The 16066-nt window shown below is 38.9% G+C and overlaps 2 protein-coding genes across 3 annotated transcripts; both read left to right on the top strand.

Moving 5' to 3' along the window:
- The first annotated feature begins 163 nt into the window (after nt 1–163).
- On the top strand, nt 164–11860 carry nr2c1 (nuclear receptor subfamily 2, group C, member 1). Of its 2 annotated transcripts, none has more exons than XM_084407511.1 (14): nt 164–327; nt 2217–2325; nt 3361–3591; nt 4927–5005; nt 5131–5310; nt 5433–5580; nt 5661–5757; nt 6975–7153; nt 7235–7388; nt 7480–7601; nt 8044–8183; nt 8742–8879; nt 8973–9078; nt 10884–11860. In XM_084407511.1, exons 2-14 carry the CDS (start codon nt 2272–2274, stop codon nt 11056–11058), a joined length of 1803 nt encoding a protein of 600 aa, XP_084263637.1. In that variant the 5' UTR covers nt 164–327; nt 2217–2271; the 3' UTR covers nt 11059–11860. The 2 variants fall into 2 exon arrangements, with proteins under 2 accessions (XP_084263637.1, XP_084263638.1); XM_084407512.1 differs by having other exon boundaries at nt 204–327; nt 3472–3591.
- A 138-nt stretch (nt 11861–11998) lies between these two features.
- On the top strand, nt 11999–15468 carry ndufa12 (NADH:ubiquinone oxidoreductase subunit A12). Its single transcript, XM_084407549.1, has 4 exons — nt 11999–12186; nt 12599–12681; nt 12771–12858; nt 15201–15468. Exons 1-4 carry the CDS (start codon nt 12098–12100, stop codon nt 15379–15381), a joined length of 441 nt encoding a protein of 146 aa, XP_084263675.1. The 5' UTR covers nt 11999–12097; the 3' UTR covers nt 15382–15468.
- Nucleotides 15469–16066: the final 598 nt, after the last annotated feature.

The raw sequence follows: 16066 nt of genomic DNA, 5'->3' as shown, positions 1-16066 counted from the left end.
TGGTGGTACTGGCGGTATATCTATAGCTAACGTAAGATAATTCACAATTGGATAAACTGGGACAGTTATTGGCCAATGTGTATACAATTCATAACTTTGGCATCCTATAATAGTAAATCATCCTGGCTAACGGTGTAAATTTTCATTCAACCTTGACTAAAATGAACGCTGACTGCCTAGCTCACGAGTGCATTCGCGCATGCGCAGATGTGCCGGTTTCCTCTGAACGGGTCGCGAACTCTGACCTCCTATAGCTGCCGTGAGCCGTCAGTTTACGATAATTTATCAAAACACGCCAGTATTTGGATAATTATTCACGGTTTCATGGTAAGATTAACACTTTTTTACATTATTAAAACCTATTGTGCTTGCAGTAATTGTTCAGGATTAATCATGCGGGAGAATGTTAGCACTGTTGTTAGCCGGCCTGCTAACACGCGTTAGCGTAGTAGCCGCTACCATAACAGGAAACATTGGGAATCAAATCGATCCTTACACGTCTGCGATTGAACTGACTATACGAGCTTTTTTGGACTTTACAGAAAACTAAACATATATTGCCAGCCATCTAACGGACATCATAGCAAATTTTAAGCAGATATGACGTTATTTAGCAAGCTAACGCTATCAATGTGTGCATCTGATATCAGCGCTCTGATAAACACAACAAATCCCGATAAAAATAGCGCAGAGGCATTATTCGGACCTATTAACAGCTCATTTGATGATCTAAAGTTGTGAAGGTACTAGATGTGTCCTGTAATCCGCGTGTGAGGAGCTGCTGCAGTGAAGATCCCTCTGCGTATGTGTGTGAGGAGCTTTAACCCTTCAATCATGACCTTTAACCTACAGGAACAGATCTAACTTTATCTTCCCGGATCAACACACACACACATTCCTCAGGAGTTACTGACCCCCAGCTGTCATTCACCGTCTAGATCGCATTTAATCATTATTAAGTCTTTCGATTCTCTGAATAACACTAAAATCGCGATGCTGGCTAGTGTGCTAATGTAGCTACTGCTAATCAGAAGCCTGTGAGATTTCAGTTTGTCTTCATCAATCTGAACTGATTTACAAAACTGAACACAATACTTGAGCATATGTAGAGTGAATAACAGTAGCTCATTAATATTGAAGAAATCATTGGTCAGGATGTTGGAATGACAAGAACTGTAAAATCGTGAATCATTTGACTGATAATAAACAGGAATTGAGGCTCTTTTCCATCATTATTTGAACAATCCCCTAAACCTACATATTAAACTTCAGCATTTAAGCCAACCCGTACCGTTAATGCGGCGATCTTTTATTATTATTATTTTTAATAAACATCCTAGCATCTTTAGATGCTATAGACCCCCAAATATGATCATCCTTGTGCGAGGGACCGCCATCCTAAATGTAAGCCAGGTTCCAGTTTATACTGTGAAAAATTAATAAAAAATAAATAATTTTGAAATATTTAAATTCTATAACATTATATTACTGTCTTTTTTTATACTCATTTTATTACTGGACCGTTAGATTTATTTATTTATTTAAATACATTTTTATTTATTTGTATACTTTTTTTTTTTATATATATATATATATATATATAATTTTATAATTTATTTATTTTTACATTGTTTTTCTCAAAACTTTTCCACAGACCCCCTAAAAACTTGTATAGTGTTTTAAGGCCACAATATAGTTATTTATTTGTTCTTCGCTTAAAAAAAAAAAAAAAAAAAAATTACAGCGCACATACCTGTATTTACATCCTGTTTTCGGTCGAAGTCCACAGTAGTCGATTGTCGAGTTCACGCGCGTGATCATAGGTACTAAACCTATGCGCGTGAACTCGACAATCGACTACTGTGGACTTCGACCGAAAACAGGATGTAAATACAGGTATGTGCGCTGGCTGAATTAACATCATTTTTATTAATATCTTTCACATCTACTGCAGTCAGATTCACCCGTGTTAACTCTGAAGGAATCACTCACATGACCTGTGCACTTGTAATGACACATCAAGGATGTGGTTTAAAACTTGCCCCATTGAAGTCAACAGGGTGCAAATTTTAAAACGAGGATAACACGGCGTAGGCAACACCGATTTTTGTCGTTGTTCTCTGTACTGACAGCACTCCAAATGTACAAAAAAGTACCGGAGTTCTCCTTTAAGAAAGGATCTCATCAATCATAGAGTTGTGTGTTATTTTTCTCAGGTGGGCGTGTGGCTGATGAGGCGTTGCTAAGCCACGGTTCTGACAAATCGTTATCATGGATGGAGAAAGTCCCAGAATTCAGCTGGTGTCTGCAGACGGAGGCCTACAGGTGACTTACACAGCACATGTAGACACAAAATATTCATGTAACAATTTAGGTGCGATAAACATTTGAATTTTAATGAACAGCTGTTCATTAAACGTTTGTTCGGACCAAATGGCAACCTTCCGGCCTCTCTCCTGAAGCCAACACAGAAGTGACTTAAACTGCAATTCATCGATTGGCCGCTAGAGACAGGCTCCAAAAGAGAGTCAATCCCATAGACCCAAAATTAGTTTTGGTCTATACAGCTAATTTTGCCCTTCATGACAACTGTGAGGGGGGTGAATTATTTTATAACTCATCCGTTTAAATTATATTAAGCCTTAAAGTTTTGCATAATTAAGGGCGTGGCCACTTGAGTGGCAGGTGGATTGCCACTGCTGTCACTACTAGCCGTTTTTCTGCTGTCTGTTAGCCGTCACCTCAACTAATCCCGCCTCTTTGCCCATTTTTGATTATCCAGGAGCGACGCGCTACCAAGATGGCGACAGCCGGCTCCGCCCACTATGGGCTTTAAAAATGCTCTTCAGAAACCTACAGGCGACGTCACGGACACTACGTCCATATTTTTTTACAGTCTATGGTTCAGACCGACATGAACATTTGCATGCTGTCAATGCAATGAGCTTTTTTTTTTAACGGATGGTTGTAAAAAAAACAAAAAAACGTTTTCATCTTTTACACTGTGAAAAAAGCTAGCCAACCAAGAATTGCACTTTTGATCACATGCACACACATAAACTTTAGCCCCCGGTTTCACAGACAAGGCTTAAATCTAATCCCAGACTTAAATGCATGTTTGAGCTGTTTTAACTGAAAGCTTTCAAATTGCTCCCGCTGTACTTTGATGTCACACACTGATCGGTCTCTGCAGCGCCACTTTATGGCGAACACATCTTATGACTCAGATGTGCTTTTATAGCAGAGGAAGAATGTTTTAGTGCCGATGCTGAACATTTATGTTTGTGTGAACAGGCTTTCACTGAACTTTACTGCTGTAAACGTCATTTCGATGGTCTTTGTCGTCATGTGTTGTATCAGATTGTGACAGAGCAGCAGTTGGCTCAGAAGGTGCAGATAGTCACAGCCATTGATCAGGCTGGAGGCGGCAAACAGCAGTTTATATTAACCAACTTGGATTACCCCAACCAGGAAAAACTGTTCATCAAACAAGAGAACTCACCAACCAAGGTCATCTTAACCTCTGCCGAAGGGTCAGCTGTCAATCAACTGCTTTTTGCATCACCTGAGCTGACAGGACAACAGATCCAGGTAAACGTTTTACACATTTGCTGGGCACGGCGTACGTTTCGTCATCAGTATAGTGTGCGCGTATTTCTTTTACCTTTTTAGTGTTTCCAAAAGGTGGCAACACTAAAGCATTGTTTCACAGCTGAAGAAGAAATGGAACAACAAATACTATCACCAGTGAAGAGATATACGCAACCAGGGCTTTTTTTCAAAGTTACAAGCCATTCAGGATTTTCACTAGCCACAATTTTGACATTGATACCATGAGGAAAACACATCATATATTTTTTATATTATCTCATAATTTGGCAGCATGTATATTAGGCTGCTGTCACTTTAAGACCGGATGCACGGATCCATTATACTGTTATGCATGCGTTTTCTTTCTCAACTGTTTACGTTCACTTAAAACATATAACCTGTACTCTCCAAGACCAGCATTTTGACATTATTTTGTGTGTATTTGACTGTTTAAGCGCAATAAGCAGCGGAAAATAACTCAATTTAGTACTGAGAGGTGGCTTCATCCATGCGCACTTTGGGCCTGAGCACAAAATCAGTCAAATTATGCGCAATCCCACACGAAATTCAAGCCCTGTAACACCAACAATATTCAACCAGATCAAATGAAACGAGCGAGTGAGAGGAGGCGGGTTTGTGTGTCAACTGAACTCGCTGCCGGAAAGATGAGAGAACGAGAAAGCGTATTGTTTCTATTCTGTGGGAAACAAGCCCTGCCCGCAACTCTAGTTTAAAAGAGTTCATTTTTATCGGCCATAACTTCTATAGACACTTTCTAGATTAGTTGGCATGTGTTATACATTAATGCATACATTAAAACGCTATGCATTCAGATGTATGCATACACAATGCATTTGCGTCAAAACTGCAGTATACTTTGGGCTTTACTCATGTTTCGGCAATGTGGTGGATGAAGTGAGACAATTTTTGCTTATAAAAACATATTTCATTCTGTTATTAAAATAGTTTTGATGTAAATGGATTGTTTTACCCAACACTTGTGTGGGCTATCGTGTGTCTTTTAGCTTAGCAACATGCTAATGTCAAACAATATTGAAATCAATGGCATGTTGAGACTTTAGTGTGGAGAAACACCGTATAAATACTTTGGTGATTATTTAATACCATATATCAAAGTACCATAGTAATAGCATCTGATACATCACTATAACGTGGTACTTTTTGTAGGCGCACTATAACTGTAGTCCTCTCATATCGATTTGTATTGTGATAGTGTGTACTTGCTTGCTTGTTTTTGCATATGGCATTTCCTTTTGTAATTATTTACACAATGTAAATGTTCATATTTATAGGATAGAGTGTTTTGTTTTTCAGTTTGTGACGGAGGGTTCAGAACAGGGCTCTACGAAGCCTCCAGTGGAGTATTGTGTAGTTTGTGGAGATAAGGCCTCAGGTACATGACCAACACACACTTAAAAAACAAAAAAATAGTTTAGAGCTCAAACTGGCTGCAAGCTATTATTGGAGAGAGACACTTTTAAATTGTTGCATTTGTCCTGTTGGTCATTGTGTGTTTAGGTCGTCATTATGGAGCAGTGAGCTGTGAGGGCTGTAAGGGTTTCTTCAAGCGCAGCATCAGGAAGAATCTGGTGTACACGTGCCGCGGGTCTGGAGAATGTATCATCAACAAACACCATCGGAACCGGTGTCAATACTGCAGACTGCAGCGCTGCATGGCCCTCGGCATGAAACAAGACTGTGAGTCCAGATCCGATAGGTAACACGTACCCGCACCATTTGAGCTCTAGACACGACTGACGCTGGGGGTGTGCTGGTATTTTTCTAAGTGATAAGACTTATGATTGAAATTCTGCCAACAGCTGTTCAGTGCGAGAGGAAACCGGTGGAGGTGTCGAGAGAGAAGCCAGCAAACTGTGCGCCCTCTATCGAAAAGATCTACATCCGCAAAAACCTCTGCAGCCCTCTCGCCGCCATGCCAACGTTTGTTAGCGAAAAAGAGACCACCAGGTACAAATGTGAATGTGTTTTTGAGTCAAAAAGAATCTTTTTTTTGTTTTTTTGTTTTCTCACTCTGTGTCTGATCACAGGTCCACCAGTTTATTGGACTCCAACATGCTCTTGAACATACAGCAATCACTTTCCAAACTTGACAACACCATTTTAATTCCTTCTTCACCAGATCAGGTAAACATTTTTTTTTTTTTTTATAATATATATATATATTAATAATAAGTCTGGTTAGCTGTGAAGCCAAAATGAAGCCAACAAATGAAATTTAAGGCCAACAAATGTCTTAAATCTTTTATTGTATAAGAAAAATCGTAACTATCATTTCAAGACGAACAGAAAAACACAAAACACAATAAGGTAAACTATTGCGATTTCTATCATCTGGCAAACTCGACTAGCCTGGTAATACCAGACTCTGCTACTTCGCTTTGCTTCGTAGAGTCTGGAGTTCCGTAATAGAAAAACGTTTTCTTTACCGCCTGGGGGCGCTAGTCTGAAGCTTAAAATCATTGGTTCCCGTAAGCCAATCACATAACGTTTGGTTATGGCGTGTGTTATGCGCATGCTCAGCCGCATCTAACTTCCACTGTAAACACATGTAGTATGATGCGAAAACAAAACCATCGAGCGAAATACCGGAGTGAACATGGCTGTGAAAGACTTTTGCAGATTATGTGAAGTAAATCTACGCATCCACGGTACAATCAGCGTCTACGTCACGGCTCTCAGCCCGCCCTCTGTTCGTTGATTGGCCGGCTGTTTTCAGGACGGAGGAAAACGGAAAGCTATTACGCTGTCTCAGACTGAGTACAGAAGCGAAATGAAATTGAGCGGAAGTACGAAGTCTGACGTAGTCAGGCTAAAACTCGACGCCCTTCGGAAAAAAATTCGCTGTTCTAAGCGCAGCGGCTTACCAGGGTATCCAAAGCGCCACCTACTGTCAGAGAGTGAATTTGCATTTTCAATTAGCCTGTGCCGTTTTATTACACCACAAAAATTTTTTTTTTAAATGTAACATATATAGATTTTTTATATAATCATCAGAAAATAAATATTGGCCTAATCATTTATAATTTTGACTCGTCCCTTTTCTTTAAAAAAAATGTTTTAAAGGCTGAAATGTGAGGTTTATCATTTTATAAAACTTTTTGTTCTTGTCAAAGCCTGTATTTCAACACTAAAGTTGTTTTAATCATGTTTTTTATAGTCATGTTACCCTAGACATTGCCCTTCCCCGCTCATATGCCATTAATTTAATTTGTGCAGGTCTTAAAGACTTAAATTTGATTTTAAAAACCCTGCAGATACCCTGTAAAACTAACCCGATCATGTTTTCGTGAGATTCATCTTATGTTCATATGTATGTTCAAGTTTTCTGATGTTCACTTTAGAATGACTCCAGTCAGGGAGATCTGGGTACCCTGGCCAGCGTGGTCACGTCTCTCGGTCACCTCAACAAAAGTCGTGAGATGATGGACAGCAGTGCTGACCTATCGGGGATAGAGACCGCGAGTAACGATGACAGCGTTATGACGGACATGCAGAGGGACGAGTCGAATGACGTCACACGGTGCGGAAAGCAACTCGTGTAGTTCTGATATCAATGCGGTACATGGCTGTGCTTACACATTTTGTGTTTGTTTGTGTCCAGGGCCTTTGACACGCTCACAAAGGCGCTTCAGCCTGAGGAAGGTTGTGGGGAAGAGATGGCAGAGGGGCTTGTGGCTGTCAGGGTTGATGAACAGTCCACCGCTCTACTAGAACTGGAAGGACCGCTGCTCTCAGATATGCACGTGCCCTTTAAGGTCAGGGCTCACTGTAGATTGAGACACACTGCAGTTATAGCGATTAAAAAATGATGGTCGAATAACAATGTGTATTAAATATTGTGTGCAGCTGATGATGCCGCTGCCCATGCCAGACTTCCTGAATCTGAATTACATCTGTGAATCAGCTTCCCGTCTGCTTTTCCTCTCCATGCACTGGGCACGCTCTATTCCAGCCTTTCAGGCACTTGGGTGAGTGTATTCATGCCTTAGTTTATACGTGGTTTCAGGCGATCACAGGTGGATGGCACTAAATGCAGGTTTAAATAGGGGGAGAAATATATACTTTGTTTTTAAGTACTAGAATGATAAGTATATTTATTATCAGCACTTCCTGCATTCTCCCCCACAATTTACCCTGGCAAATATGCAATGCTGCATTAGAATTTAGCTAAAATTATCTTAAGCATTATTAAGTTACCTACCATTTAATACAGCCTTCATGTCAGAAACGATAATATGATGCCTTAAAATGTTGCCCCATAGACAGTGGAAGAGAACTGCATGCATAAACGGCCATTTATACCCTTATTTGGTCCCCTACACCTAATTCAAATAGCAATGTACTGTGTAATGATTTTATTTGTAAATTTAGCTGTATCCTCATTTCATTCTCTGTATTTTTGGTGCTCAGCTCAGAGAACAGCATCACGCTGATGAAGGCCTGCTGGAATGAGTTGTTTGCTTTAGGTCTGGCTCAGTGTTCACACATTATGAATGTAGAAACGATCCTCACGGCCATAATCAACCACTTACAGACCAGCCTGGATGAAGGTACGTGGACCTTTTTACTATTTTTGAATATTATATATTTCTAAATTTGGTCAGATTATGTTTAACATACTGTAATAATATATTAAAGGGATATTTCACCCAAAAATTAAATAAAAATTCTGTCATTAATTTCTCACCCTCATGTCGTTTTCAAACCCGTAAGACTTCTGTTCATCTTCGGAACACAAATGAAGATCTTTTTGATGAAATCTGAGAGATTTCTGTCCCTCCATTGATAGCTATGCAACTGACACTTTGATGCTTCAAAAGTTCATAAAGAGATAAAATAATAACTGTAAAAATAATCCATATGAATTGAGCGGTTTAGTCTAAAATTTTCTGCCGAGACTCAATCGCTTTATATGATGAACAGATTTAATTAGGCTTTTATTCACATATAAACATTGATCAGAGAACATAAACAGAAGCTCAGCCCTAAAAAAAATTATTTCTCAAATTTTGCACGGACCCCCTAGCGCCCTCTGGGGATCCCAGTTCGAAAACCAGTTTGAGTTGATTCCTTGAGGGTAATGAGAGATGTGTACGTGTGTTCAACAGATAAACTATCCCCAGAGCGGGTGAAGCAAGTCATGGAGCATATCTGGCGTATGCAGGAATTCTGTAACAGTATGAGTCGCATGAGTCCTGATGCATATGAATACGCTTACCTCAAAGCTGTGGTTCTCTTCAGCCCAGGTGAGCACAACTGGAGAGTATCTGAAAAATATGGAGGGAAATGGGGGGAAAAAAAGGTAAGAATTAAGTTGATTGTATGCGTGTTTGTCGCAGATCACTCCGGAGTGGACGGCACCCTTCAGATTGAACGGTTTCAGGAGAAAGCATACATGGAACTGCAGGACTATGTGAGCAAAGTGTATCCAGAGGACACATATCGGTGAGCGACTTGTGTAGTTTAGTTACTCTAAAAAAGTCATTAATAGCTACTAATTACATCTTCAACAGTGTAATTAGATTACTGTACCAATTAAACTCTCTTAAAAGCATTTCATTACTTTCTAAATCCCATATCAACCTCGGCCAGTTGAACAATACAAGGATAGATGTGAAACTGTGCTTTTAATCCTTTCAAATTAAATAATATAAAATTGCATAAATGTATTCTTAAACTGACCAAAGTATTTAAAGGGAGACGGTTACATAAAAAAAAAAATACATTGTAACATTAGATGTTAAATTTTGATGTTAAATCCACTATTGTTTTATATAGAATTGTTCATAGTCTATACAGTATTTAATGCGATTACATCAGAAGTAATTGTAAAATTAAAGGAGTCATAATGTTGTGTTACCTTGGATACCCAAATGCTCTATTATAGTATTTTAGGCACTTCTAAAAAAGAAAAGTGGAAAAAAAATCAACACAGAGCCCCTCAGACCCTTATTTCTAAAGGCATTATTGTCTCGCGAGATCTGATGCGATGTTTTGGCTGTCGTGGACGGTCATTATAATAATGCAAATGAGGGGCGCGTTGATTGGTTGCAGGAATGTATTTTACTACTTCCAAGCGGTACAAAAACATAGACAAAATACTGCAATAGCTCAATAAATGTGACGGTACTTATTCTTAGTGAAATTGTAATCACAACCAAAGAAAAAAGAAAAAATACACCATTGCCATATACATTCTTACAGAAGCCCCACTAACTGAAAGCTATTTTCAAACTGCATGTTTTGCATGAGTTTGGCTAATAATGTTTAGTGGTATATTGTTTTCATACTTGCATTTAAACAGTTTTAGCCACTGAGCATGGACTCCTGTACCGTCACTACTGTAGCTGCTAGTGTAAAACAAAGTGGAAAGATGTGGCTAGCATTCGTAGAGTCCATTCCCCGTGTTTACCTCGAAGGTAACGTTACATACAATAGCCGCATTAGCTGTTAGCTGCTATTTGTTAACCACAGTAGAGCAATAAAAACACAGTCTTACCTTTTCAATTTCTGGCAAGTCCCTGATGGTTGGGATGGCACCTTTTCCCAAACGGAGCTTCGAGGCCAAGTTCGCCTGATACTGCCCCAAATTTGTAAAAGATTCCGGTGTAAAATGTTTAGCACACACACCTAACGATACGCCACTTGAAAGAGTTGTTGGGACAGCGTCATTAAAAATGAATTTCATCCACTGTTCCCTGATAGTTTCGTCCGTTTTTGGTAGATAAAACACATTTGCATGTTGTTTGTGGCAGTCACCCACAGAGCATCTCAGGTGTGCACTCGGTTTCTCCATCTTTCTCGAGTCGACTAAACTGAATCTGAGGGGGAGAGGGGGAGAGGGGCGGGCTTCCCGCGGCATAGGTTTGCGGTGTCCATATTTGGTATATCCTCCCCCGTCTTGACGTCAAGAAGGGGAAGAAATCAAAATCTCGTTTTTTCGTGCGCGTGCACGTGGCCTATTTTACAAACCCCGAGGTAAACAAACGCTTCACTTTTAAATATCGGCTTCCCGGCCAGTGTATAATCATTATGCAATCATAACATACATTGATTCTCGTGGAAAAGTGAAATTTCTACATTATGACTCCTTTAAGTAATCCCTTACTTTGTTAAATTAGAGTAAGAAATTACCTAGTAATGCATTACACCCAACAATCCAATTAATTTTAAATATTCAGAAATGTTAGATATAGTATGATATCTTAGATGTGACTATTAACAATATATAAATTCTCTTTCTCTGCTAGTCTTTCAAAACTGTTAGTTCGCCTGCCCGCCCTGCGGCTCATGAGCGCTGCGGTGACTGAGGAGCTCTTTTTCGCCGGTCTCATCGGGAACGTCCAGATCGACAGCATCATTCCCTACATCCTCAAAATGGAGTCTACCGACTACAACAGCCAGCCAATCAGCAACGCTGAGTGACTGAAGCCCCGCCCACAGCCACACCCATCAGCTTTAAAAAGTCAATGGCTTTGCTCACTCAGACCCTTTGGGCCAAAACAGCGATCTTTATGATATAATCATACAGTTCGAATAAGAAAATCATTTTGTTATGACTTTGCTTTTTCATTTGGCCAGTTATTATGTCTATAGGTTATGTAGTATGGATAAAGTGGATTACTGCAAATGCTGCGATTGGATCGTTTGGGCTTTTATTGTATTGCTGTACTTATGTTTAGAAAAGTGTCTATAAAGACACAGGAAGTGAAGGGAACCTGTTCTTGAGAACTTGTTCCAAAGAGAACTTTGCCCCCCCCCCCCCCTCCCCCCAAGCACTGACTTTCTCTGTATGTATATGAATCATGTATATAGGAATAATAAATGTCAAATCAAGGGGAAAAAATGTTGGTATTTTGGCATTTGTTCGCCTGTTCCTTTTTTTAATGAACACATTTGATGTGATATACAGGGTTCCCACGGTTACAGAAAACTCCATCTTTTCTCCATCCCTGGAAAAGTCATGGCAATTTCTGTAGTTCATGTACATTTTTTCTCTTTATGCTTTAATATATTTAATTGGCAAAATATTATTCTGTGAGTGCAATCTCTGTATAAAAAAAAAATTGTAAAGAAACGAAAGTCATGGAAATGTATTGGTCAAACGTGTTGGAATCAATTTATAGTTGTTGCAGGTTCATTCCGAGCAGTACCTTGTGAACTCTGTAATGTTTAAATAATGAATATGTTTGTGTTGTCACGTTTTTTTATTAAAGAGTAAACCAGACCTTTCAGAAACATTCTCTGATCAAGCTTGAACGCTTCAATTGTATTATATATAATATGTATTAATAAAATGCAGGGTTTTTTCTCGAGTTAGTGCACAACGTTACGTTATCTGTAACGTTATCTGCTTAAACCAAAAACGAGAGATTGTTGGCGGAACCCAAACCGCGCGATCGCGTGTGCAGGGGGGAACTGTAAAGCTGCGTGACCGTCCGTCAGCGTTTAGAGTCCGTCAGTTATGGCGGAGTACGCGAATCTAGTGCGGCGGGCCGTGGGTCAACTCGGCGGTCATGGCGGTGTTAAAGGCTTCCTACTGCAGCTGTTCAGGTAGGTCACTCGAATAAGATTGTTTTAGAGGTAAACGGGTGTGAAATGAAGTGTGTAGAGCTGTAAGACACTGAATCCAAAGCAATGACCTCTTTGATAGTGACTGTACAGTCACACATATGAATGCGAAACACTGAACAACTGAGAATGTATTTTCCTTGGCATGTCAATTTACAGTAAATATCTCTTTAAACAATGAGACCTTTATCAATATATAGATAGTTAAGATCTTGGGGGACTGTACTTTTTTGGACCTGTAGGGAAATTTATGCTGCCTGCCACTGTACTTTTTGCATGGAATTTATTATTAATATTTATATATATTATACTATATTCTAATATACTTACTTACTATTATAATAAATTACACTTAATAACTATTGATTTGACATCATTGAAATGTCTTTCTCAGGGTGAATGATATCAAGACAGGAGCCTTGGTGGGTGTTGACAAATATGGCAACAAATACTTTGAGGACAACAGAAACTTTTTCGGTATTAATTTACATACTTTAGTTGTCTACACACAAATTCACTGTGTTTTATGTCTTCTGAGTGTGTATTTTTCACTGTGTCACTTCCAGGCCGTCACCGATGGGTGATTTACACCACGGAGATGAACGGAAAGAAGACTTTGTGGGATGTTGATGGCAGCATGGTCCCTGCTGAATGGTATTATAAACGGATGTATTTGCCATGATGTTTTTAATGGATTTAGTTTCTTTCTCTAGTGTCCCTTTGCCCTGTACATTTTTTTAAAGGATTTTTCCCTTAAGATTATGTAATTATTGGTTTATAGAGATCTTTAAAAAAACCTACTCTTGTCTTAAAGGTAGGGTAGGCAATTTTGTAGTGGCTAGCAATAGCAAGCTAGCTTTGAAAGCATAAGATCCCACCCTCCGTTCAGAGCGCCTCCTCAAAAACACATGAATGCGCACATCCAGAGTAGAGTCACATTTTGACAGGTAGGGCAACGTATCATTGCATTCGGACAAACATTTTAGGTCCTGAGACTTCCATAGACGAGATATATGTACATGTTTTAATATTTAAAGCAACACTATGTAGCTTTTCAACCTTCATAATATATTTCCAAGACCCTTGTGATGGTACATCGACTTACAATAGGTTGAATGACACGTCTGCCATAGCCTGACGGGGTCTGTATCGCTTTTACTGGCACTATGTAACTTGTAACCCGAGCACAAAAAGAACTACAAAATTCGACTGCTTTACGGCATACGTCACTTCCCCCACCACTTCCTCAAATTTGGACGTGAGCGTTTACTGTCTATGGACGTGAGAGGCCAACCAGCGTTTGTTTTCCGGCTTTCGTGCGTATGTTTTTGTCATGGCCAAAGCAGCAACGGACAAAAAAAAAAGTCAGAAATAAGCCTATGTCTAAACGGCGTGTACAAGTTTGGTAGGAGCCACATTCTTGCAAGTAAATAATACATGATTAGACGGACAAAATTATCTTTTAGGCTAAGTAGGCTGATAGTCATGTTTGTTTATTTATTTTTCTGGTGAAAGTGTCTTGCCTCAGGCTATAATGCAAATCGATTTTTCAACTTTGCAGATTCATCTATGGTAGCTTGATATTATAATATTGATGATATATGGCTATTACCTACCACACAAACATTGAATTGAATTAGCATTCTGTAAAACAGTAGCCAATAGGCTACTATAATGACGCTGGCTTGTAAACGTGAGCTACGCGATCTTTTGGCGTTTGAAAAAAATAAAACCCATGAAATGATATTCATATGACATGCTGAAATATATGCCATTGTACCTGGGATGAAGACATTTCACACGCAACGCAGGCAGTCTGCCCAAGACGTGAGAACTCCTGCAGAGTTCGGGGGTATCGGCTTGTCAACAAATGCACGTGTATCCCCTGGTGTTACCATGACAGATTTTAGGACCGCAGTAGAAGACAATACTGTTTCCCAACTGTAGGGGGACCCCGAGAGCAAAAGTTGCTTGGTGTTGCTTTAATATTTCTATTATTGATTGCTATCAGGATGTGAAGAGAGTTTCAACCGGTATAACAAAAGTGTTTATTAAAACCAAAATTGCCCTATTATTCTTGTGAAAAAATGTATTCATTCTGGTGCATTAAGAGTGACCAAGTGAAAAGTGCTAATTGGCACCCATTATGATTGAACAAAACATTGGGTAAATTTACAGAGCAATTGAAAATTGGTTGTCTTGCAAATTCGACATTCGCGGCAATGTGGGATACAGTGTTTGGAACAGGAAGTACATCTACAACACTTTTAGTGAAGAAAAGTAGAAAGTCATCCAAATGATTGATATTTGAAATCCTTTTGCTGAAAATAAAATATGAAATATTAAAATATAAACTAAAGTATTAAATTTTTTTTACATTTAAATATATTATAAATATATTAGTATTAATAGTTTTTTTTTTATAGATTTTATGTATTATACAAAAAATAAAGCACAGAATGGAATAGAACAAAAATGTTTCAGAATAGAATTGCGTGTTTTTATACACAAATTCTCATGGCTTTTAATTGCCAGTGCATAATCATATGTGACCCTGGATCACAAAACCAGTCACATGTCACACGAGTATATTTGTAGCAATATCCAACAATAAATTGTATGGGTCAAAATGATCGATTTTTCTTTTATGCCAAAAATCATCAGGATATTAAGTAAAGATCATGTTCCATGAAGATATTTTGTAAATTTCCTACCGTAAATATATAAAACATTTATTTTTGTGAGTGAATGCAGCACAATCGTGAACATAAATGGACAACTTTAAAGGTGATTTTCTCACACCCTCAGATTCCAGATTTTCAAATAGTTGTATCTCGGCCAAATATTGTCATATCCTAACAAACCACACATCTATGGGCATCTTATTTATTCAGCTTGATGTATACATCTCAATTTAAAAAAATGAACCCATGTAACTGGTTTTGTGGTCCAGGGTCACATATATCCTCCCTTTTTCTCTCTTTCAATGTTCTCAGGCACCGTTGGCTGCACTGCATGACGGATGACCCTCCCACCACTCACCCTCCAGAACCCAAGAAGTTCCTGGCCAAGGTTCATCAGATCAACCTCAGTGGCTCATCAAACTGCTACGTGCCCTATTCAACCACTCGCAAGAAGATCCACGAGTGGGTGCCCCCAAAAGCCGGGGAGAAATAATCCCCTCCTCCTTTCACCAGTTCTGCTGTTTGGAACGTTCTGTACATTGTAGCTTTATAATAATCATAAATAAATTAAAACAAACGTCTTTGTCTCTGTGTGAATTTATGTTTATAAAACTGTTGGGAAATGATTGGATCGTGAAAATACATTTTTATCAGTCATTACATCACATGATCCTTGAGAAATCATTTTAATATCATGATTTGGCATTTCCTGTTATTATCATGTGCTCCTTAATATTTTTGTGAAAACCATGAGACATTTTAACTAGAACTAATAAACCAAATACAACTAGGAATGTGCACAAGAAAATAAATAAGATGACTGTAAGAAATGGTTAATGGTTAAATATTGTAATTTAAAACTAGTAAAGCACAGCTAGGAGCAGTTCAGTATGGTGTCACACACACACACGTGTTACAGTATTTCCTGTGTGATTCAATGTTGAGGGTGTATCAAACCGTTGCAGTATTTTTTTAGGTCATTGAGTAGTGTATCAGTCTGACATGGTCTTCATAGATGGATCTAATTCCTAGAGCAGCAAAACGCAGGCAATGCGCATTTACACATATGCTAGGTATTATATCATAATCGTATTATTTTCTAATCGAGGGTGAGTTTGGTCAGGTAGGTGAGTCAGGCGTTGGACAGCAGAGGGCACTGTTTCCATGTTTTTGTTTTT

Source organism: Rutilus rutilus, assembly GCF_951802725.1.
Source record: "Rutilus rutilus genome assembly, chromosome: 4".
Lineage (NCBI taxonomy): Eukaryota > Metazoa > Chordata > Actinopteri > Cypriniformes > Leuciscidae > Rutilus > Rutilus rutilus.
The sequence above is the reverse complement of the archived record's forward strand: the minus strand, read 5'-3'. Positions and strand labels throughout refer to the sequence as shown.